Below are 24,382 nucleotides of genomic sequence, written 5' to 3' on the forward strand. Positions count from 1 at the left end.
CTGAGCACTGCCGGGATGACCTTGAGCAAGGCACCTAATCCCCCCCCCAAACACAAGGTCGGTAGCGCCTGCTGGGGGCAGCTCCGTCACTCTGACGTCTCTCTGTTGTGCATGAGTACACCCGTTTGTGTTGCACGGTTACCAGAGTGAAAAAACCTTTTATGTTTTATAGTAAAATAAAAATAAAATAATGGCAATCTGGTTTTTTAACACGTGTGTGATAAGGACCAAATAAATGAAGGACAGGAAACAGCGTTTCTGCTTCTGTAAGTGGGAGGAGGTGGAGAGAAGTAAACCTGCTCCTGAACAGGTTTGAGTTACCTTCCTTTCTGAAAGCTCAGAGTTTCCCTCATTTCAGGGTCGACAGACTGTTGGCACTAAACATGCTCAGGGTGACCAGAGGGGTGGAACAAAGAGATTGAGGGCCTTGATTTGAACTTTTCTACTTCCTCTGGTCAGGCTGATATCCGAGAAAAAGAACAAAACAAAAAGCGCCTGCAGTGTTCACCATCTTTGCACGTTAAGAGAGCTGAACACCCTGTCGACGTGACACGGGGGAATGACGGCAGCAGAAAACCACAGAGGTTGCAGTGTGAGCAGCGAAGGCTTCCTGCTCAGATGCCATCACTTCCTCCCCCCCTTCACACTGCTGTCCAAGTATGAATGGAGGATGCAAAACAGCGTGAGCGCTGACAAACACACCGTTCACTTGAATGTGCACTCTGTGAGCCGCAGCACGGCCTCCTAAGTATAATCTGAGAAAAGAAAAAGGCTCATGTTTCTTTCAAATCTCTTCTTCACAATATTATGAAAATATTACACCAAGTGGTCGGGGTTGATCCCTGCATGGAACTCCATTAATAGCTGTCCAAATAAAACGCTGGCTGCAAGTTGTGACAATGATTATCTCTCTAAGCAGCAGGACGATGAGTGGAAGTAAGAACATGTGCGTTAACTCTACCAGGAGGAAAAATAAAACGTAGGGACGGTATTCATACTTGGACCTGAAAGGCTAAGTTAAGAACACCACATCTGTTTAAATGTCTGTGCACAGATCAAGTCATCTTGGTGGAGGGTTCTGGTTAGAATCTAACTTTCTTAAAAGCTTCTTTGAACCATTGGAAAAACTATTTGAATACAGTACGAGGCGAAGTACAAGACATGTTTTCGTTTCTGAGCATTACAGAAACGCTGTCTGAAAACGTGTGCCTCGAAACCATCAAACATGAACACGAGAGAAAACTATTGACTGGCTTACTGTGCTGTGTAATAAACGTAACAGCAAACAATAGTGTTATTATTTGTGAAATAAAGCCTGTGAAACTTTTTGTCCTGTTGTGTGATTTTTTTTTAAGGACAACTTTTGAACCTTTACACAGTTTCAGACAGGAAGGTGTAATGTTTCCTCAACAAGCCACACAAATGACAGAAGAGAGTTTCTGATTGCCACATGTCCTTAAAGGCACGGTGGGTCTTTTTTTTTTTTCCAGACACGCTTTTGAAGGTTTGAGTTGATACCGCCTTTAGGTTGTGACAGAAATGAATAATTGATGTGCTTTGAAAAAAAAAAAAAAAAAAGGAACAAAGAAAATCGGTCATCAGCAGCGGTTGTAAGCCTGTACACATTTGACCAATGTCTGCCATGAGGCACCAATCTGACAGACCAATCACACCTCCTTGTCCGTTCTCTACCGTGAGCTGTGGTCCGCGTCTGGACCAATGGGCGCTTATGCATGTAAGTGAGGGGCGTGGCCTTTGAGGGAGTGGGCGGGTGAAGACGGAGCACGGAGGGAATGCTACTTTCAAAATAAAGCCAGTTTTTCACCAACCCTGCATTTATTTATTTATTAGATTCCTGCTGGTATGTAGTTCAGAGTTACACACTGTATAAGGGTGGATGAGAATTCTTTACTCCAAGTTTCAGACCACGCAATCCACATACCAAGCAATACTTTAGATCGGGCTCATTCAACAGAAGTAGTTTGTTTTTCATACTCATGAGGTTTATAAGGGAATAGAAAAGACAATGTTTGTTAGGAGGCCTCACTGGTTTGTTTGTACTCACCGGACCAGTAAGTGTTGTCCCACCGAGCCGTTCTCTGTGATCACTTCATTCAATCGCATCTCCAAATGAACTTTTCCCTGTCGTGAACACAAAGAGAAGATTCAAATCCCAACATGATCGTCCACGCCACCGCCCGAACACGAAATGTGACAATGTCAGTAAAGACGCAACTTACAAATACTATATTGTGCGTTTGTAACTCTTCACTACATTATTATGCAACATATTCCGTTTTAAAAACATGAGTTCTTTTCTTTTTTCCCCCCTCTAAAATTTGCTCCATTTCTCTTTATTCTTCAGTTCAGGTTGATCTGTGGCTGAGCTAAATCTCACATGTAGTTTTATGTTAATGGGGGCATTATGGGTGACAGGAGCCACAGCAGCTGTGAATTTTGTCATCACTGTAAGAGATCTTTGGGGTCGGATGTGGTGAAGGCTGCCGGTCTCGCCTTCGGAAGTGTTCGAAAAAAAAGAGAGTGGGGGAGAGAGAGAGACACACACAGAGAGCAAGAAAGAGAGAGCTAAACAAAACGCCCACATACTTGCACTCTGTCTCTGCAATTCAGCATTTGGCTGAGCTGGCGAGGAGATCTTTCTGATGCAAGATAGGCCTTTTAGCCAACACAATCCTCGCACATCGCAAGGATCCAAATAAGCAAACATCCTGAGCAAATTACCACTTACATTCAAACTAGATATACCCTCCCTTTTGAGTCATACGAGTTTCCAAGAGATATTTTGTTTCTCAGGACATTTTTTCAAGAAGATACTGAGCGTGTTCACTGACACGTGAGCGAACGATATTCACAGGCTACGCACACATCCTGTTTGACTGCCAGCCGGGCAGGAGAGGCAGTACTACAACACCTCCATCACTTACAGCACTGATACCGCTCTGCAGCTCAAAGTGTCTACTGGTGAGTGAATCAGTGTAGCAGCAAATACCAAGAATAGTCTGGCGTGGGCTAATGGCAGCTAAAGTCAACATGTTAGCTACAGCAGGAGCAGCAGCAGCAGAGAAGTGATAGAGCGCCATTCTTTCGAACTGGAACAACATTTACTGATCCAGTTAGAACTAACCACGTACATGTTTGGTAGAAAGGGCAGCATGGTTCACCTTTAGACCTTTTTCTTCACTTTAACTGCCAATGTATCAAATAACACAAAGAAACCACACAGAGTATTGTTCTCTTATCAGATTTTGTCCTCTTTGGACGGGAGGATGAAGTGGTTTAAAAAAAACAAAAAACAAAAAAACCAATGACAAAGTATATTAAGACAGTATGCAAAATCTAAGTTATCATCTGGTGTGCAGTCACAACAGGGAACTGAGCTATGACCACAGATGCACGACTGTGCTGTGGTAAAAAAAAGATTCCATTAATAAAAGTTTTGAACGAGTGCAAGCAGGCCTGTAGCACATTCAACCACTTCAATGACAGCAGGTTTGTCATATTTCTCTCCGCACGACTCTTCACGTGTACTGCTTTCTGTACGATCAGTGTTTCCTGTGAGGTGAATCGCATGTTATGGTGGTAGCAGGTCTGTTGAGGGTTAAAGCAAATCCAACACAAAATAAAATAAAAAATGAATCATAATTATCATACGAGCAGTTCGATTATCCTGGACTCCTTTTGTTGCTCTGTATGGCAGTTTGTTTGTCTAAGTTTGCAGCCACAGACGACAGCCGGCTGTTTCTTTGTGGACGACACATTTGGGATACCTGCATGATGAACGCAACTCGGTTCTGTCTCCATCTGTATAGAGAATGATCAGCAGATCCCGTGCTGCTCGAACCACGAAGGGGTGAGCTCAATCAAACAGCATCTGGAGCTGCTGTTGGATCTCACATACAGACGCAGGAGGAGTTTAATTAATCGTACGTTCTTTACGACAGCAGTGAAAGTGATGCAGGAAACACTGACGATGTCTTCGAAACACTTCTACGTCTTGGTGTCGAAATTTCTTTTTTTTTTTTACACGTCACCTAAATTCTCGCATATTGAATTTCATGTGACGAGAGTGCTGTAAAGTGACATCCAGTTTTTATTGGATGCTAACAGCAGCAACTAATCAATGAACGTGATTATATAGGATTATAAATAATTATCAGAAATAAAACATTGAAAGATTGAACTTTTAAAGAAATTACCTGGACTTCTGAGTTCGGATCTACTGGATGAAGGCTTAACCAGTGCTCTTTTCCACTGTAGTTACACAGGTCATCCTTTCGGATCGACACCTTGCCTGTAGTGAAACAAACACAAACAAACATATAGAGCACAGCTCGTCTACTCAGATGGGGGGGAGGGGGGGAGGGCTTGTGCAACACTTTTGTACTTAATGCAACTTACCGACGGGGAGGTCCCTTTGGAAAACGCTCTTGGCGTAAACGTAGAAGGATAAACACTGGAAAGGACGTGGGATCTCAAAGTAGAAGTCCTCTCCATAAAAAGGGCTGTTAACAAAAAGAAACAGGTTTCAAGGATGCAGCTTTTTTTTTTTTTTTTTTGGAGGAGGGGGAAACAGTGTGTAAGTGCCTCGTCCTTTCTAGTGTTTGTGAGAATTTTGGCGACTATTCTTTGATTTGAAAACAACAAACACCTAAAAAGGGACCATATTTATTTCATTTTGTACGCTAGAGTCTGAAATGATAAAATCAACATCATTACATTTGAATGAACAGAGTGATTGGATGAGCTTAAAGCTTAAGATTAACCCGATCTATTGTTAAAGGGGGGGACATAGTGAAGACCTGGGTCCTTGCTCATATCCATTCCATCCACAAAAACAGTGGCTGAAGGAGTAAGCCATTTCCAAAAACACTCACGAGTGAGCAAACTCGTTTGACCCATTTGTACAAATATAATGGGAGCGGGGCAGATGTTAAGGTGGTGAACGGACGCCAGGTTGTATCGGCCTCTCACACATTGTAATGTCTCGAATGCTACTGAGGAGCTTGGGCTGAGGTGTAAGTAAATCTTCTGGGACCTTGTATTACAGCCATAGGTCATACATACTGATGCTGTCCTCTGCACATGCGGAGTGTTTTCTGATAATACAGACTGACCAAAAGGAATAAAAAAGGAATTCATAAAAAAATGGGGGAAAAACACAAAGAAATAGTCAAGCTTGTTTGCTTTAGTAGGTCATATAAAGACATCACCTATCGTCACCTGTTGTCCTCAGGTCACCCCAGGGTGAGTGCACCACTGAGCCGACCATTCTGCCATAATGTGAAGTAATCACTGTGATTCCTGTAAGGACTCTAGTTACACTCGTGCGTGTTGCAAGATAACAACGCCAACGCAGCATGTAGACACTTGTTGCTTATTTTTGAGACCTCCAGCTGTGTCCTTTTATTTGCTTTGTAGTCTCCACCTGGTCAACAAGCACCCTGATTTATATGTAAAGATACTAAAATCTATTGTTTGTATCCCTCATGTTAACCATGAGTCACTGGAAACAGCAATATTTCAGCTGCCTTATTTACACCTTGACATTCATGAAGTGTTTGCACTGGCCATTCCCACATGAACTATGGTTGATCAAGGGAACACTGAACAAGCCATGTTAAGTGTTTACACTTTAAAGCTTCTATCAGGAACTTTAATTCTTGTCAGTGTTGGCGCCCCCTGTGGACAAAGTAGCACTCCTTTTCTTTTTGCTCATCTTGCTTTGAGAAAGGAAACAAAAGCCGTTCTAACACATACATACTGTATCTAGATATTTTCTGAGCTGCTCTAGATATTCTGCCTACCTGGTTGCTCACAAATGTGAGTCACATGACTTGTTCATTTACTGGCTGCAATCAAAGACTGTACAAAATAAATGAAATACAAAAGACTGGATGGACTGTCAAAGGTTGTGGTCAGCTATGAGTCCCTGTCACAATGAGTTAGCCGCACACATGGTGAGAGTGAACGGAGAAAAGCTGAACCGGCTGTTAGACCCGGTCACATGTTCTCCCGACTCGGTTCCAACGGATCAACTGTGTTCTGTTGAAAGTAAGTAAACAGGTGCACGTGGTGGCTGACGTTCCAGTGTTTGTGCAGCATTTACACTGCCAAACGGAAAATCTACCCACATTTGGCGCTTTGGCGGGCGTTAAATCCGGACGCTGCATGTGAGAGATGCCATCGGTTTTATGAAGTAGATCTAATATAACCGATATTATTGGGTCAATATGGGTCCATCATATCAGGGCAGAGTGTTCTGGAACATGTGGGTTTAAATTACTGTCCGCACTGTTTGCAGACAACATGACAGAGCATCACTGCTGGCCACACGTTGCTCCACAACAGAATTAGTTGACAATGATTACCAACGCTCTTTCAAATGTGGAACACGGGAAACCTTTTTTTCATTTCACCACATACTTATGTTTGGGTCTAAGGCTCAATGAATGCTTGGCTGTCCACCTGACCTCACTGTATACTGTGAAGCCCTCTAAACCCTTTACCCCTCGTGCTTTTTCTCTGTAACGACATTAATACTGCAGTGCAGGGCAGCGTTAATGGCTTTGTTTTATTTAAAGACATAAAGATTTAACTGTTGAATCAGGCGCTAACAAACATTTTTTTAAAACGATGATATTTGAGCAGAACGACCACAACAGAAGACATTGTTAATTTACCAGCAAATGGAACTGTACAAGCAGACGGTGGACACCACAGGGTGTCCTTATTACTCATGGAAGGCTGTGGGAAGTGTTCTTGTTATGTGTGTCACCTCTACCATCCATGCTCTAAAAGCTGTCTCTTCATTTCCTAAGTACGCAGTTAACTGGGAAAAATCAGGGGGGAAAAACATGGCTTGTAATTGAAAGAAAGAAGCTTGGAATATTAAAAGCTAGAGTGACAAAATTATCTAGAGGAAAAGGAGATCTCATACTTGACATTGTGTACTCAGTTCTAACCAGACAAGAGAGAAGGGCGGGAATGAAAAGTGATCTATGATTAGAAAAAAAAATGTATCTGATCTGTTTAACTTCTTAAATTAACTACATTAGTTATTGGTATGAATATTGTGTTTCTTCCTGTACCGGGTTTTGTTAAATGTGGAATATCGTTCGATTATACTTAAAAATAAAATAATAATACCAACACTGTGTTCAGGGATATCCCCCAACTCTCTACAGGAAACATACAGATTACAAAGTCACAAATCTAATCCCACCTGTTTGCACTGGGAAGGGTTTGAATACACATAACTGCGTCATAGGAAACCTAAGCATCAGGACAAACGTCGACGCGGCTAACGTGAAGCTTTCAAATCAATGAAGAGCACGTGCCCGAGCCCAGCACAGGACTCACTGAGTGAACAGAACTCCTCCCAGCCAAGACAGTGAGCGACACAGCTGAATGTAGGTTAAGCACTACTTCGATGTGCTCGCTGCCTAAAGATGTCCCACCTGTCCCCAAACAAACTAAACAGCGCTCAGACAGTTGTGCTGGATTAGCTGTTCTTATGCTCAAGTAAAACTGCAACCCTTCTTTGAATAGTTTTAGTAGGTGTTGTTATTTTACGGGGACAAAATCAACCGCTGGACAGCCGGTACATTTTCCTCTTTACCCCGCAAACATTTACAAACGCTATTTGTCCTCGAGACAACCTTTCTTTCGGATGTTATCTTAATTTGTTTTTTAATAATGATACACTGTGAGACAGAGACAACTGACCGCAAAGTGTTTGAACATGCCTGCTTAATCCCAGGGATTAGCTGCAATTACAGGTTCAACACATCCTGTAAACCATTGAAAGAAAGAAAGAAAAAAAAAAAAGAGGCGCATGTACAACAGGCATGAGTCAAGCACTGTGGGGAGAAAAAAAAAACATAGCGGTTCGATGAGTGATTATTAAGATGTGTTAAAGCGAGGCTAAGGCAGATGACAGTGACACAGAGAGAAAGGCAGGGGAGAGCGTAGGAGGACTCACTTCCTCACAAAACTGTAAAAATCCTTTTGAACGGCGTCGAAATCGAGAGAGAGAGAGAGAGAGAGAGAGAGAGAGAGAGAGAGAAATAAAACAGCTATTATGAAATACCTGGAGAAGGCAGGCCTGTGTTTACAGTAAGATGTCCAGTGATGTAAACAGAACACTAAAGAGTTCCTGGTGCCCACATCTTGCTCTGGATTGTTTGAGCGCATAAAGTTACCATCACATAAAGCGTGTTACAGTCTGAATCATTTGATGCTCCCCTGCACTCAAACGCTTCTGACTCACATATTGGCAGTTTATAAGATGTAATCAAGACTGTCCGGGACAAAGTTAAGACTAAATGTGGGACTTGAAGTAAATCCAAACTGAACCTACTTTGTGTCCTGACAAGGAATTTGTCACGAGAAGAAAAAGGAGCCGTCGCTCTATACGACACAGGTTACATTTACAGGAGAGTTTCAGTGTTGTAACGCTCCTTTTTAAGCTCCCCTCACCTTTCATTGTTCTAAATGTAGATAATTACTACAGCTGAAACAATCCCTATCCTTTTTTAAATTATTTCTTTAACCTACAACAGCGACTATAGACAGGATGCGAATGCATTGACATGAGAATACAGAAGACACTACCAAAACGTATATTGAGCTCTCTCTTATTTTTCATTAAGTGATACAGACCTGTTGAGGATTATAAATAAGTATTTCAGGCTCAATCAATACTGAAAACTGAAGGACTAGTTAACATCTTGATCACTATGGAGACTAATTTGATGTTGCTGAAGAATACGTGTCTGTTCAATGCAACAACGTGAGGACAGGTTGGGAATGAAAGCGACCTGACAATGGACTCGGTGCACGGAATAACGTGACTACCTGACGCTCTTGTCAAACACTTTTGTGCGAAACACTTCCTCCTGATCCAGACTTATGGTGCAAAAGGTGCAGAGATCCCTTTGTCGGTTCGGACCGGAGACTGGACCCAGGTTCTTTGCTTCACCTGCAGCACAGAGAGGAAAAAAAAAAAACATCATCAAGATCGACTTTCCTGAGTAAAGAATTTCTATAAATGTTATCAATACAATGTGATAACTTGAAAATGTGTTGAATGGTCAAAAAATCTTCGACTCACAGATGACAAATCTGGAACAAGTTATTACGCTATTTAAATAGATTTGACTAATAAAGAAATTAACTAAATGGGTTTCTTAAAATAAATGATCTGAAGTTTTGACAACTGACATATTTATGCGTCAGATTTTGAAGTTCGCTTCATCTCCTAAAAGCTTAAAATGTTCCTGTTTCAGTCACTAGCAAGATGATCAGATGCTAAGTAACGTAAATGACACATGTCGCACCCACTACATATACTCTTACAATCACTATATTCACATAGACAATAGGAAATGCACTCTTGCCAGTTTTCACGACAATCTGCCGAGCGGATGTAGCGGAAGAAGACGTGAAGCTCATATGTGGGTAAAAAACATGAAACACTTGACTTCCTCTGTGATGGCAGTATAGCGCTGATTCACAAATGACAAACACCTTTGTAACACACTCACACACACACACACACACACAACACTTGCACACACAGCCATTGCATCCATGGCAGACCTAGATTACATGCCATATTTTGTGCACCACGTACATTCTCATTGACTGAATCAAAGCCGGATACGTTTGAGCTGGACTCTCTCGAACAGCTAAAGGCAGTCACTATCAATAACTGACAATGAGCCAGATTTAGTGTTGTAGATTAGAAAGTCAAAGATAGCAGTCTAAATTGATCCTCTTGCTCCTGTATGGTTTCCTAAGCCCAGGTAGGGTCATGTATGAGCTCAGCTTTTAAAACAGACCATCAATGAGGGTGTAAATTTAGCACTGCAAGTGAACACAACCAGATTGTCACTAAGCTTGGACTGGGACGACCTGGTGGGCGTAGAGCCAGCGAGCACGTATGCACACAGAAACAACAGCATAGGATACACTCCGGCAGGCCAACCCTACTGCAATCTCTTCTCTTTTCTCCACGAAAAACAGAAGCTCCTCACCCCTATGCAAACGAGGACCTGAAGCTCAGAGGACCAGCGTGAACAATGCCTGCTTTAAGCTAATGACTGCTCGGGCCCTTTTAGAAACTGGCCATCTTCCTGACGGTGTTACAAGAAATAAGGTGTTAAGAGTTCGCCACAGTGCCACACTCACTGATGTAGGCTAGGAAAACAGAGTAAGTGTGAAGAGGGAAGAGTGGAGTTTCGTAAGACTGCAAAGGGAGTTACATGCCATTATATAGTTCCTCTATTTTGTTCTGCTTGCCATTTTCTCATTAATTCATAGTAGTGAAACTGTTGTCTCCCCATTGTGTTCCTACAGCATAAATACAGACTTTATATACACATGTATATATTACAATAAGTAATATGTATAGCTTGTTATCTGTTATCTTATGTACACATTTGATTCATCAAACATAATGATACTCGGATATTTGTACTACAAACATTGTTTATCATATTATTAATAATATTGATTAAAGACCACTTTGGTGCAAGCTTATTTCATACTTCATTTTATTCTTAGAATAAAGTGCACTCATTGTTTACCTGAAGCAAGACCCCTGAGTCAAATGTGAGCTTCAGCATAACACATGATCTCAAGCACGTAAAGAAAGGACACTTCAGTTACATGAGCCTCAACATGCATGTATCGGCTCACGTTCTGAAAAGACATCATCCTTGAAACCAATTTCACACAGCTGATGAGCACAGGCTGTGAATGAGGACGAGGAAACTGGCTTGTTTTATGTCAAAATAGCTGAGGTGATTTGCTTGCAAACCAAATCACTCAGAAAGCTTTAACCCTGCATGTACCTGTAATAAATGATGATACCTTTTGCGGTGTGTTGCCTCCACGTGCAGGTTAGAGATGCATGTTATTGTGTAGATATTTAACATGATGCGTTTAACCAGAAGCTGACGATACACTGTAGTGAATACGATTTCCTTTGTGGCTTCTTTTAATATGGGTACCGTTACACACGTATGTTGTCGCTTGAAACAATGTGATGGTCCGACATTAGAGATGTTACATAGCTGACTGTCAGACACCTGCAGTGAGTAACATTAAAGCTGAATGGGTTAGATAGACTGACACGGCTGCTTGTAGCTAGCTTACTTTCTCATCAACGTTGTAATGCCTATATTGCAGCAAACATTACCCCCCAAAAAACACGCATTTAAAGACGGTTAACGGTGCTAGCCCACAACAAAGTGCCCAGTTCACTGGAGGCATGTCGGCTGACGTTCAATGAGCCATGCTCTGTGGGCAAAATAATCCACAACAAGCTATTAGCAACATCTAGCATGCTAGGCTAACTTGACGTTCAGCAGCAGCAGCAGGCAGAAGACCGAGCAGATGAACCGACAGCACGCCGCGCCCCTCCGGCTTCACAGTCCCTGCTCGCCTGCTCACATCTCTCTCTCTCCCCCAATCCACCACCACTACCAATGTCTGTCCAGTCAAACTTACATATTTTACCCCGCAGACTCTGTAAAATCCGAATTCTCGCGTCGTCCTCTTCCGCCATTGTCAGAGCTGAGCTGACTGGTGTGTCTGCTCCGGTGCATTCAGCAGCGCTGGTTTATCAGATCCGTCTGTGAAGACAGTCCCACTGCTGCCGCGTCACACACGCCTGCTGCCTGCTGCTGCTGCTGCTGCCTCAAAGCGTTTGGACAAATATGAAGCTACCGCAACACAGTCAAGCGTCTTGGATTAGTCAGACTTCATTCTGGAGATGGTATGAGTTTTTTTTTTAGAGGATGTTAAGTCTTTCCGCGCTGCTTATTATGCAACAACAAAGCTCTAATACTTTAACTTGTGAGGTTAGCTTAGCCAGCTAATCTTGGATAGCACAGTAAAGGCTTTAAATTAACCCCTGTCCGTCTAAGATATGCTTAAATCTGTCCCAACCTATGTGAATGAGGGACCATGGATAAAAACAAACAAAAACAATAGGCTATAGGAGGCAGAGCAGCTTCATACACGTGGGAAAGCAAAGCAGAATTCAGTAAAAAACCAACAACAACATGTTACATGTAAGGAAGTCATATAGTATTTATATGACCATGCTGGTCAGACTATCTACTGGTTTAACAACTTTTACTGTCTCTTAAACTGAGGAAACATATGTTCAATGTTATGAATCTACACTTTTTTTTTTTAGGTTTAGGGAATTTACTTTTTCATTGGGAAAACGTGTGGACTTTATGCAGGCTGAGTTGAGTTAAACATACACAGTTTTTATAACCTTTGGACATTCACTTGGAATAAAAATCCCATTCCAATATCCACTTTAGATAAAAGTGTGACTCACATCCTGTGTTCTCGGCTCTCTTTCTCTCAAGGTGAAGCTTCTTTTGGCTGGGAAAGATCTTCATAGCTGATAGCAGCGAGGCTGAAAGGCCGATGAGGTATGCATTATAACTTTATTAGGTATCTGCACACAAGACCTTTGGGCTGATTATATCGAACTCAAGACATTTAACTTGGTTATTCATTTAACCCAAGTGTGTGTGTAGCCAATTTGAAATTACATAGTCTGTCACAAATACTTTACAATGCATGTTAAAATCAAATAACATATTTTTTGTTATCATCGTAAAACAAGAATGAATCCTTGTCAGATTAAGTTATATTATAATGATGTATATAAATTACAATAATTCTGTATGGCAGGCCATCCAAGGCATGCATCTATATTTCTAATTAATTATTGCACCAGACTTAAATTAGTATTTTTAATTCAGTAAATAAATACATGTGGTGAATCAAATCAAGTTTATTTGTATGCATTTTATATGAGATGGAAGTAGGAAATCAGGTATCGTAAAGTATCTGCTTACAAATGTTGAGTAAAAAGAAAATCTAGCATTTAATCTGGAGAAGCCTTGTTGCCATCTATCTTAGGGTAAAATCTGTCCTCCATTATCAGTGTATAGAGCAGTACCTTTCCTAAAAATGTTATGGTCTAAGAATGAAGCAAGGTATTTATAAACATCTGGAAATGTTGTCTTGAGGCCCAACGCTAAGTAGAGATACAGTTTGTGTGGAAGAATGAGGTGATTTACTTCTCAGATGGGCTGTAGGAGGAGCATTAAGCTCCGTGTGCCGTATGTGTGAGGGAAAAGAGTTGCTTTAGAGCAGGTTTTGTACCAATGTGGCCGTTCAAATATTTAAATGCAAAATTTAATGCTGAAAAAAATCCTCCCACTTTCACACTGTATGATGTATCCTGATTTATAAATCAGTAAGTGAACACTCAGTACTGTGACCTAATTCACAATCATTTTCTGTCTTGTAAGAAGGACACAAGTGTAAGTGTGAAGATTATTAACATTTATTTAAATAGTTTGACATGTTTTATACATAAACACAGAAACAAGTAACTGATATGTTAATGCTGCTATATTAATTGGAAATGAGAACATAATCAGTGGTGCTTAAAATGAAAATGGAATTATCAAAGTATTAAACCAACAGATAAGCATAGTCTCACTATAAAGTGCAAGTCAACATCTACTGTTAGTGACAGGTTCAGAAATGTGACGGATTTCAAACTCACTGTTTTTCCCAGACACATTTGAAAAAGTGAAGATGTAACTAAAGAAGGTGGCTTTCAGTTGTCCGTCACATCGTCCTGAAATTGCACATTGTGTGAAGAAACATTTCTAACAAAACATGTATCTTCTTGAGGTTACAGTCCTGTCATTAGACTGTGACGTATGCATAGACAATGGATAAGTCTGTGTCAGATGGTCTTACTATATCATCCCCTAATGTACACAAAGGTTGAAAAAAAACAACAACCCGTCAGTAGTTGTGTTAAAGAGTAAAGAAATCACAGCCTAAAACAAGTGTTGTCCTTTAAAAACAGTTTGATGGGCTCAGCTTTAAAAACAACATTACTACGCTTATATTTCCTCAACAAAGCATTGGCCTCAAGTCAACTTTCATTCACATTTTTTGCCCATTGTTGCCCACAGTCTTCAAGGCTCTTTAAAAAAATGGCTCTTCTTTGCACACCCATTTCTCTGGCTTCTGTAAAGACTCGTGGGCAGCTCTAGTTTCAGAGTCATTTGTTTGAAATAATTTACAAGACTTTTCATTTTGAACGTTTTTCCTCGGCCCGTTACAAACGTCTTCGTTGCTTTCTCTCTCCGAGGCTTGCTTCTTTGAGACGGGATGCATAGAATGTGGCGCGTTGGTCTTTTTTTTCTGCATTTTATGTGCCGCTTTCGAGGGGGTCAGGGAAAACACCTGCGCAATGTGGGGTGATTGTGGACTTTTAATGGTGGAATATGACACTTCTTGGTAAGCAGTCAAAGGCATAAAGCCAGCTGAGTCCTCAATTTTCGACTTAAAAGTGTCGATCGAAAAATGATCTCCTTCCACTCTTTCAGATTTGATGTCAGCGCCCCCTTGATTGTCGTCGACTTCTGTTTTTATGCTGTCTTCCTCATTTTCTTCGCTCTTGTATTTAGAACACGGTGCCGTGTTGTCAAAATCATGTGCCTCCTTATTTGTCACCTGGTGTTTCTTTTCGTGACTCCTCTTGGTGGCAAGGTAGAGGAAACGCTGAGGACAGAAGGAGCAACGATACTTCTTCTCTGGGTTCGGGCTCCGTGGTGCATTGTCAAAGCAGGAGCCATTTTCCATACAGCTGTTGCAAATGTAATCACCACCCGCAGGGGCCTCCCCAGGGGGACCTTGTCTACCACAGGTCCGGCAGAAGCATGGGTGGGAACCAATGACATGAGCCCTTAAACCCGTCTCTGTGATAAAAGAGCTGTCACAGATGTCACAGTTGTATGCGGCCCTTGGGCTGGAGTTCCTGCTAAGGCTACGTTTCACTTCTCCACCACCACCCAAGACACTCTCCTCTGTCAGTCTAATACTTCCACCAAGAGGGGCCTCACTCGCAGCACTTCTGTCCACAGATGTTTCAGGGTACCGATGAAACAAAGCTGTTCTGTGCTTTAATCGTAGCTTCTTTGTTTTTTTTTTGGCTTTGTAAGAATAATAGGGACGCCAAAGCATGTCAGCCGTGTCGAGGTCGTTGGGGTCTTCGTATGTCTCTCGCTCGGTGGCGGCAGTTGCTCCATGTCTGAGGCGGAGCCTGGGGCTCTCTGAGTTTTCCCGTATTTGAGTACACTGACTTGAGCTCTCGCCCTCATTCACTTCCCGAATTCTCCTTTTCTTTCTGGGAAAGAGCTTGGATCCTTTGATTCGGCGACGGATGATAGCTTCATTTCCTATTTTCACTGTAATTTGACAGAGCGGCATGGACGAACCATCCACAGATGGACCTGGGCATACAGGTTTGGCAATATAGGTTTCTATCTTCCCTTCCACCGATTTATCACGCACCAGTTTCTCGGTGCTTGATTTCAGTATTTCTTTCGTCATGTCCTCAACTCTTTTGGCAGAAGCTGATAGCTCCGCTAACTTTTTAACAGTGTTCAAAGACTTTAAGAATGGTGCACTATGATCTATGTGCTCTGAAGTGTCTCTGTAACCGATTGCAGACGGCTCTGTATCTGGTTGTAAAGGAAAGGTATTCATGAAGGCTGGTTCTGTGCTCCCGCGTTCTTTTCTCGTGCCTTTCTGAATGTCCAAGTCACTGTTCAGACTTTGCTCAACGTTTTGGTCACATGGCTTGTCGAAGCTGATGCGAGGCATGACCGGTGCCACCATCGTCGTGGTCGCCATGAAGGTAAGAGGGAACGAAACGGTATCCGGGGGGCTGAGCAGACCATTTTCTTCAAATGGAGGGATAAGAGAGCTGCTCTCTAGTTGGGCTTGGTGCTCTTTTTCCTGACCCTCTGAGTATGTCTGACTGTATGTTTTGTATTGTCTCTTTCTAAACTTCATTGGCAGAAGCCTGTAAAGTTTGATTGGATAAACACTGGCTTTCAGCCCGCCATTCGCGGATTTCTTTTTAACAGCTAGACTGGGATCGATGCCGTGGAAAGACTTCTGATGGTTCTTGAGGATATAATATGTCATGAAAGTCTCCAGGCAAAAAATGCACTGATAGCGGCGTTCACCTGTGTGCCAGATTTCATGCTTGGTACGATACTCTGCCAAAGCGAACACCTTATTACAATAATGGCAGGGATAGGCCCTCTGCCATGAATGCACATTTTCATGCCGCTTCAGACTGGATAGGGTGATGTAGACTCGCTTACACACGCTGCAGTTGTATCTCCTTTGACCACTTCCTGGTCTCACTATCTTCTCTTGATGCGGGGGCTCTGATTGGTCCAGTTGGAGGGGCTCTGGGGTGGAAGGGGTGGAGGAATCAGCAGAGGGCAGTTGTGCCATGATGCTCTCTATGTTTGGCATGTCGTCTGAAGGGAGGTCCAACTCTTCGCCGGGCATGCCAGCTGCATGTAGTTTAGGTGGCCCTTTCGCAGCTCTTGGACAGACCTGCTCGTGGTTGCGCAACCTTTTGAGGTGTATAAATTTTCTGTGACAAAACTTGCAAAACAAGTGACTGACAAAACGCTTTTTGTGAAGCTCCGAATGAATAGTCAGAAGAGCCTTGTTTGTGAATATCTCTGGACAGTGCTCACATCCATATATCGAAATGCTGTCCTCAGTGTGAGGGGACAGGGGGGGTGGACCCAACTCCATTTGAGTATTGTCATTTGCGTTGTTTTGCGCTGCATCAAGATGTTTTTCTGACTCTGAAAAAAGGGGAGGTGGTGTTGCAACTTCTTCAGGTGCTGCAGAAACACCATCAGCTAATTGTGGGGATATTGTAATCGGTTTATCTGTTTGTTGGTCAGATGGTGCTGGACATAGACTTCGACCCAAGTTGCCTCTCAGCCTGTGCCGCTTTTTAAGAGGCCCTGTGTTTCTGTACATGAGTTGCTTTGGCTGTGATATTGCTGGCTTGCAGACCTTTTTGCTGTCACTCTGATTGCTATCCTTGCTTTCAGTAGATTTGCTGACTGCGTACGAGTGCTCTGAGAGGGCATGTGTAGTTTCATTTGTCAGGCTGTGGCAGGAAATGCTTGGACAAGGTGATGGGAGATGTCCAACATCTGGTGACTGCCTCTCCCCAGTGGTTTGGACCAGTGGAGGGAAAAGATTGTTTCCGGGACACACCTCATTGATAGAGAAGGCGTTGGTGATGCGTGGCCCCGTGGCACTATCAATCTCCTCAGGCCTGGGAGCTTCCCTCTTTGTTTTCTTGGACACTGTGGCTGTGCTGTAATCTGTGGATTTAACGATTTCATTCTGCCTTACTTGTTCTGAAAGCTTCTCTAAAAATGGAATTCCAAGTCTTTTGCCAGCGGCGACTAGCCGCACTGTGTCCTCTGCGCCCGGTGGTGTCACCTTAGAGCAGTAGATAAAGTTAAGGATACTGGCGAACACCTCAGACTTCAGGTCCATCAGCTCCACCACTTGGTTTGAGCTCCATGTCTCAGGAGTTGTCAGAGCGTTCCTGAAGAACCCGCTGCAGGCTGCCAGGATGTTCTTGTGAGCTCGAAACTTCACGTCCTCCACCACAATTGTAACATCACAGAACAGACCCTGTGAGCGCTGCTCGTTGAGTTTGCTGAGCACAGTTTGAGGGTGAACGCTATCCATCAGGTTCTGAGTGCATGGGGACACCACTGTCATCTGAAAAGAGAAAGTAAGAAAAGAAACATTTACATCAAGTTGTTATAAAATGCTTTGATTCCTCATTTGTGTTGTTGAAAAGATGATGTTTGGTGTATATTTTGTATTTGAAAATGTTTGACCTATTCCAGTGTGTGAACACTAGATGGCAGTAATATCCTTACAGTTGAGCTCCAACACCAACACTCTGGTCAACAGTTGTCCACCCTGCTTCATAGAAAATCCCTATAAAGAGTATACAACTCACTTTGGAGTGGAAAGATTACATGGAATATTGTAATGAAAAGTGCATCGATTGTTTTTATTTTTTTTTGGCGTTATCGCGATCATGAGCTGTATATCATTCGATTTCTGACAACAGATGGGCCAATTAGAGATTTGAGTTATACATTTACAGGTGTTTACCTGCTCTTTTGTATTATAACAATGAGTAAGGTCTTTTAAGTGTCTCCAGATTACATTTGCTTTGATTTGGCGCTATACAATTAAAGATTGAGTCATCAAGGCTAACATGTATAGGTAGGAAATCATTTTATATACTATTATATTAATGCCTTTGAGGAACAGCAGAGATTTTGAGAACAAAATTTGGTTAAGAAAATGACTTAGTGTGTGTTTGAAAGGTTACTATTCAGTGCTCTTTGCAGTGTTAAGGTTATAATGCAAAGGGCTTAGATAAAGGGGTCACCATGTACTGTCTCCTGTGTTTATTTACTTCCCTTTCAAAAGTGTTATCTCTGCTCAATTTCTGTTTTTTTCATGGCTATCTTGTTTTTCATTTTTGAAACGTCATTAGAAGACAAACGGCGGCAGATCACTAAACACAGTCGGAATATTGTTGATAAAAAAACACAAAAAAACCCAGCAAAGTTTAGGTTTGGTAGTCATTCATTGAGTGTGCTACACAGATTTGCACTTGGCGTGGTGAAGTTGTCAGGACTGTCTCCCTCTGATTTAGGTTAATGTGAAAATGACGTTCAGATGCACTGATGACTCATCAGCTCCTTCATCAGTTGGCAGAGAAGTTCTTTCACTTGTCTCACATACAGTTTTTGCCAGTGAGAGTCCCAGCTTCCAGAAAAGAGACATGTCATAATTTAACACAGAAGTACAAAATTGACTTGTTTATGGTGTACACTATCCTAATGGCACATGCCTTTAGTTATTACTAACAAACTGCTGGCTGCTTGTTGGTTGCTGTCAAATCTGAACAGTGCTGTGAAGAAGAATTTCCAGTTGGGAATAGAGTCAAAGCAGATTTGCAGTCAGACATGGAACAACATCACATCACTGTTTCAACTGATGAAGTAACATTTTAGTTTGATTTTGATAATAAACTAAAATAATCTACGTGTGCAACTGCTCCAGGCAGTTTGAGTTCATTCATTTCTCTGCTGAGCGTGATATTCTGTGGCCTCCTCATACCGCAGTCAGTGTGCTGAGAGTCTAAACTGAGTCATTTAGCTTGCCTCATGTAACAAGCTGTTTGTACCTGCTAGCTAAAACACGTAGCCTGCTCTTATAACTGAGCATCTGCATCTACATTTTCTTAACAGTTTAACTTTGGCTCTTTGAGAGTTTAGAACTACATCTTTGTTGTTGTTTTTTTTCCGTTTACAGTGACTCTAGCATTAGCTTAAGATAGCCTTTCTCTAAAGATGTTTTGGCTAACCTGGAGGCAACAACACTGCCATTTAGTTTCTCTGTCCTGTAAAACTCTTCCTTCCTCTGCGTGCTGACTTCACACAAGTTTAATTTCACCGACATCAGTCAAAATCAGAATTAGTCTGTGAAAGCTCCACATGCAACGCTCAAGTGCTATAAAATTAGCAATAGATGAAATAATGAATAATTGATCATTTTGGCACCTACATTTATTTGGGGTTTTTGGTAAATTCTCTTGATAATTTTACATCAAGAGCGATACATTTATGTCAGTTCTTTTGCTGTGAAGCTGTTTCGCTAATTAATCAGTGATGGCATTTTATGTTAATTTGTACTCATATTTCCAGTTTTGCATTCACGTAGCAAATACAATATGGCTGCCGATCTTGAAAGACCATCACACTGTTCAAAACACAATCAGCCTCCTGCCTTCTTGCTCAGACAGGCCTCCGTTGTCATGGCAACATGCTATGGCGCAGCACTTATTGGGATTCAGCTGGATGGCGAGTGACTGTATTAGCTGTCCGGGTATTCGGTTCCCCCTCTCTCCCGCGAGCATCCTGCCCTCTCGGAGAACCTGCAACATGCTGCAGCCTGCAGCGCGTCAACATTCGCCTTTGTCTCCGCTTGTACATACTTTGTGTATGTTCGTGGTCTGTGCATCTTTGGCTGCAGTAGAAATGCTACTCAGAGGACTTTCTCATCTGATAACAGCGAGTGATGTGCTACTGCTTTCATACTCATTTCTCAATGTGTTAGCGGAAACAGTTTGACACTCTTAGCTATACCGCTTTTGAACTAAAACACTTTCGTTTTTTAAAATGTGTATCGACTGTTGTGGATTAGTGCCACCACATGCTGAGCGAAAATGTCGACTTTGCCATCAGTGTTCATGATTTTTGCCACACCCAACCTTACTTTACGTTCAAAGCTCCTGTGAAACATTCTTTTTATCCACCAACCTCGAACATAAAACTCCCCCACACTTCACCACAAACCATGAAATGAGTATAGCAAACAGACAGTCTTGTCAAACAAAGAGCGAAACGTCAAAGCAGAGCCACACCATGCACCCTTGAAAGGTGTACTTCCGCAAATAACAGGATTGTAATTTCAGGGGAAACCATGCAAAACCTACCTTAGTAAATGAGAGAAAGTGATGCAGGGCGAACAGGAAAAGGAGTCATGCAGAATCCCTTCTCTACAGCACACACAAACTATACGTGAAACACAGTTTGGTGAGAGCACGGCGAAAGTATCTATTTTCTCTGTGATGGTCGCTGAAGAGCAGTGTTGTCAAAAGCAGAGCTTATTCTGACGTCTTTCTTCCTCTCCCTCCCTCTCTGTGTGCAGATGACTCCGGCACCAACGTCCTTCGCCTCTATCCATCCATGCAGCCTGGGTCCTGAGCTAGATCTGCCCTGCCCTCCTAGACTGTCCCTTTTTCTGTCCTTCTACCCCTACAGGAATAACTCACTGTTTAAGCAGCGTGCATAGCTTAACCTGAGCATAGGTCTGCCTTTGTGCTAGCTATGCAACCGAAGCATTCGCTCTGGAGCCACTCAGAAGGAAACGACAACTTTTATTAAGCATGGCAGAGGGCTGTGGGGAGAGCAGAGAGATGCTGGGTGCTACATCACACATCAGCTCTGCACTCGATGTCCCAGCTAGAGGAAACGCTCAGCTGTATCGCTCATATTAGTGTAGAGTGAGGGGTAAAAAAAAAAAAAAAAGGCAAAAAAAAAAGCTGTATTTAATCTCCTTATCATCACAGCAACCAGATTCTGATGAATTGATGCTGACCAAAGGAAAAAAGGCAAAAAATTCTCTGGGTGAGAGAACTCGCACCTTGAATGCTTAAAGCATCTGTTTTTAATTCTCGTGAATATGGATTCGGTCTGTGCATCACTGTAAAACAGCGAACGCTACTCTTCCGTGCTCATGCAGTCAGGCAGTGTGGTTAGGTAATGCAGAACCCGAGAGAAGATGGCAGTGGCTACTGTCCTAATGTGTATTGCAGTAGAAAGAGGATAAATGTTCGTCGGTGCTTTTTCCTCGCCATGGCAGTCAGCGTGCAAGACTGCATGCGAGGCTGAGGGGGAGAAAAGAGAGTCCTGCTATCAGTGGGGACTCTCTGTGTACCTATATGCAGGCTGCTGATTGATGCAAAAGCAGCAGATGCGTCAGCACTGCAGACTGCAGGGGGAGGGGAGGAAGCTGAACCCGACATAACACTGTGAGCCTCTCACCAGCCTCTGAGGACGGAAGCCGCTCTTTTATTTACACAACCGAGTAAAGTCACGTGACCACGTCTGTGTTGTCTTCACGCTGGCTGGGTCCCACTTTATAGCGTTTTCAAAGCTATTTAATTTAATGTATTGTTGATTTCAAAAGACAAAGCAGCAGGTGCTAGAGTTTGTCATTACACATGCACTCACTCTTTGCCCTGAAGGGAGGAAACAGGCTATTCGTGGAGCGTTTTGGCTTTCTCTCTTTCAAATGAACTCAGTGAACCTTTGAATCTTAGCTGTAGCTTTGTCATTGTGTTCCCCTTTTTGTGCTCAGAACATCTCATTATGGTGTGGTCGTGAACACACAACTGACCACAGGGTCAGTCTTATATTTGATGCTCAAATGTAGAGCTGCTCCCTTAAAGACCACCGCAGTAGCAAGCGGAGCGGTCAGCGTGTTAGTGCGTCGAGTAGTTAAATCTGAAAACGTACGCCTGTAAAATTAGTGTGACAATCAAAAGGAACAAAACAAAGGTATAATAAACGTGATGAGGAAACGGTAGCATCAGTGCGTTTTGCTTAAACTGTGGCAAAAAAAAATAGAATTAAAAAAATCTACATTTTGAAAAATAGTTTTTGAGCTCTACTGGAGGTGAAAAGGGGATAAATATGCAGCAAGCTGCACAGCTGACAGGGACTCCTTTACATTCAAATAAAAACCCTCCCCTATCTCCAATGTTGCAATTGTATTTAAAGAAATACTTTGGTAGAAATATTTTCTTTACTGACACATCTGACGTCCTGTCTTTTAGTTTAAATCTCTATGATGATGTTGATAGATAAAAGACTTTTAAATGAATCACTCTCACCCATTGCTTCTTTGCCCCGGTCTTTGTCAAGCCCTTACTTTCTTACAGCATGTAATGAGAACCTTTTTACACGAGCGGACTTAAATGTGTAAGATAATCAATTTCACGACTTCAGATCATTTTGAACTTCCAAATGTTTAACATTAGCAGTCCATTTGAATCATATGGAACGGCTGGAGTCGCAGGCATAACCATTTTCATTGATGGATTCATTTGTTTTGCACATTTAAAACTTGGAAACCATTGTAAATGTTAATGTTTTTTTTTTTTTTGGATCAATTTTCATCACCGAACAACATCTGATCAGTCCACCTTTTGTCCAATGACAGCTAGGATTAGCTCCAGACTCCCTGGAACACCCTTTGTTAAAACATTACAAACATTAGATGAATTGATAAAACTGACATCAGGCTACATTTAAAACAGCAAATGAAAAATACGACTTTGCTTATATATGACTTCCTTGCACGGATCATAGTTAAGGTGTTTTAGAGGAAGCATCGTGTCCCCTACCTTTGATATCACAGCTAGGAGGCATTCTAAACCGCAGGACAAAGTTTACAGGCCTCTCTGCCTCTGATGCTCAGTAAGCGCAGCTGCGGCCTGAAGAGACACTGATCATCAGGGAGGCACAAACCGCAGTACAAGGCTGAGTAGGCCTCATCCTCATTCTTAAAGCATTTACACTGCAAGCATACAAAGACACTCAACTCTGGTAGCACTTATGTTTCTGCCTCCACAAGCACTCACACTTTGAGTTGCCTACCAAAACACGTCTCTGTGAGGAAGGTCTTGCTGTGCTCGTCTCCGCCGCAACAGAAGTCTCTGTGGTGTTTGTTTAGGAGTAGGTAAGGAGACACAGTTCCCTTTCTTCCTTTGGCCTAGATTAGGCCTTTACCATCTTCACTGCTGTCTTGAAGTTGCCTGTGGACTATGCTTCTGGCAGAGGTTCCCTGTTCCTGCTGTGCTGCCACTGCTGCGTCACTCCCGCTGCATCACTGACCCACAAAGGGAGCTGTGAAGGAGGGGTGGTGCGGTGAATGTGTGTGGAGGCAAAGGGATAAGCACACGACAACCGGCTCCGCTTGTCTCTGCTCCGGCCAACAAATGGACGAGGCTTTCGCTCTGCCTCAGTTTTGGGCCTAGTGGCTGCTGTGGTATTCAGGAAGTGGGTCGGGAGACAGATCCTTTATTGTTACGTAATGAATATTTTTTCCTCCCAGACAAGACTCAGCTGAGAAGGCGGTATCCAGTGTTCAGAGGCTAATAATAGGCCACAACACTGACCAGTCAGATCCGCTGGCTCTCATGTCAGCTCTTTCCCACACCCAGAAATCCTTTTGACAGGAGTGTTTCTGAATAATGAGGGAGTTTTGTTGTGTATGTATAGGGACCTGCTGGAAAACGTCTTCCTTGTGCTACTGAACACAGCATAATTGGATGATTTATGTTGCCGTTTCTGTTTTTTTACCCATTGATGATAATTAGACATGAGAACAACACTTTATGCGTAGCTTTTAACTGTTGTTGACATTTATTGCTTCACATGTTTTCACTGTTCCCCTAAGGAACCTTTTTAAAACAGAAAAAAAAATAGTGCATACCTTTGACACACGTTATTGTATCTTGCTTGAACAGGTTTCAGGTGAGGTAGGACCATTGTAGAAAGTTGCCCTTACAGATGTATTTGTGTAAGGTTTCTATCCCGAGTCCTGTGTTGCACTCTTTAAGCCTGGCTATGGCAACCAGGATTACAACACTTGTTTTGCACACGCTACCCCAGGGTTTTATTTGCTCCATCCTCCTCCTCCCAGCATCTGACTTTAGTTTGTACTGCCATGTTGCTCCCTCTGGTGGCAACAGCAGAGAGACTGCAGCAGGAGAGGACCCATAAACAAACCCATGTTGGCTTTGCGCAGA

At 42.5% G+C, this 24,382-nt stretch overlaps 2 protein-coding genes and 2 long non-coding RNA genes across 5 annotated transcripts in view; 1 reads left to right on the forward strand and 3 right to left on the reverse strand.

Annotated features, from left to right (window-relative positions):
• The window catches only part of rasa2 (RAS p21 protein activator 2), a 29,204-nt gene extending 17,565 nt beyond the window's left edge, over window positions 1-11,639 (reverse strand). The window contains exons 1-5 of the mRNA XM_079354663.1: window positions 11,536-11,639; window positions 8,878-9,001; window positions 4,420-4,523; window positions 4,218-4,312; window positions 2,066-2,142 (exon numbers count right to left, since the gene is read on the reverse strand). Of these exons, the coding sequence (XP_079210789.1) occupies window positions 2,066-2,142; window positions 4,218-4,312; window positions 4,420-4,523; window positions 8,878-9,001; window positions 11,536-11,593 (458 nt within the window). The 5' untranslated portion in view covers window positions 11,594-11,639. The remainder of the gene's footprint in view (window positions 1-2,065; window positions 2,143-4,217; window positions 4,313-4,419; window positions 4,524-8,877; window positions 9,002-11,535) is intronic.
• On the reverse strand, window positions 4,692-6,156 carry LOC306830910. The gene is made up of 3 exons (XR_013780028.1): window positions 5,758-6,156; window positions 5,276-5,394; window positions 4,692-4,985 (listed from the first exon to the last, which is right to left on the reverse strand). It is a non-coding gene; the product is annotated as an uncharacterized lncRNA (long non-coding RNA).
• Window positions 11,640-11,683: 44 nt separating the features above from the next.
• LOC306830909 lies at window positions 11,684-22,982 on the forward strand. The gene is made up of 3 exons (XR_013780027.1): window positions 11,684-11,803; window positions 12,411-12,476; window positions 20,716-22,982. It is a non-coding gene; the product is annotated as an uncharacterized lncRNA (long non-coding RNA).
• On the reverse strand, window positions 12,833-23,624 carry zbtb38 (zinc finger and BTB domain containing 38). Of its 2 annotated transcripts, none has more exons than XM_079354660.1 (2): window positions 23,229-23,624; window positions 12,833-17,697 (listed from the first exon to the last, which is right to left on the reverse strand). In XM_079354660.1, exon 2 carries the CDS (start codon window positions 17,695-17,697, stop codon window positions 14,062-14,064), a length of 3,636 nt encoding a protein of 1,211 aa, XP_079210786.1. In that variant the 5' UTR covers window positions 23,229-23,624; the 3' UTR covers window positions 12,833-14,061. The 2 variants fall into 2 exon arrangements, with proteins under 2 accessions (XP_079210786.1, XP_079210785.1); XM_079354659.1 differs by lacking the exon at window positions 23,229-23,624 and adding an exon at window positions 20,501-20,706.
• Between the last annotated feature and the right edge of the window lie 758 nt (window positions 23,625-24,382).

This window comes from Symphodus melops (assembly GCF_947650265.1).
Source record: "Symphodus melops genome assembly, chromosome: 10".
Taxonomy (NCBI): Eukaryota; Metazoa; Chordata; class Actinopteri; order Labriformes; family Labridae; genus Symphodus; species Symphodus melops.

Excerpts from the sequence above, each read along its gene's own strand:
- zbtb38 (XM_079354660.1), bottom strand. The coding sequence starts at position 17,697 with ATGACAGTGGTGTCCCCATGCACTCAGAACCTGATGGATAGCGTTCAC.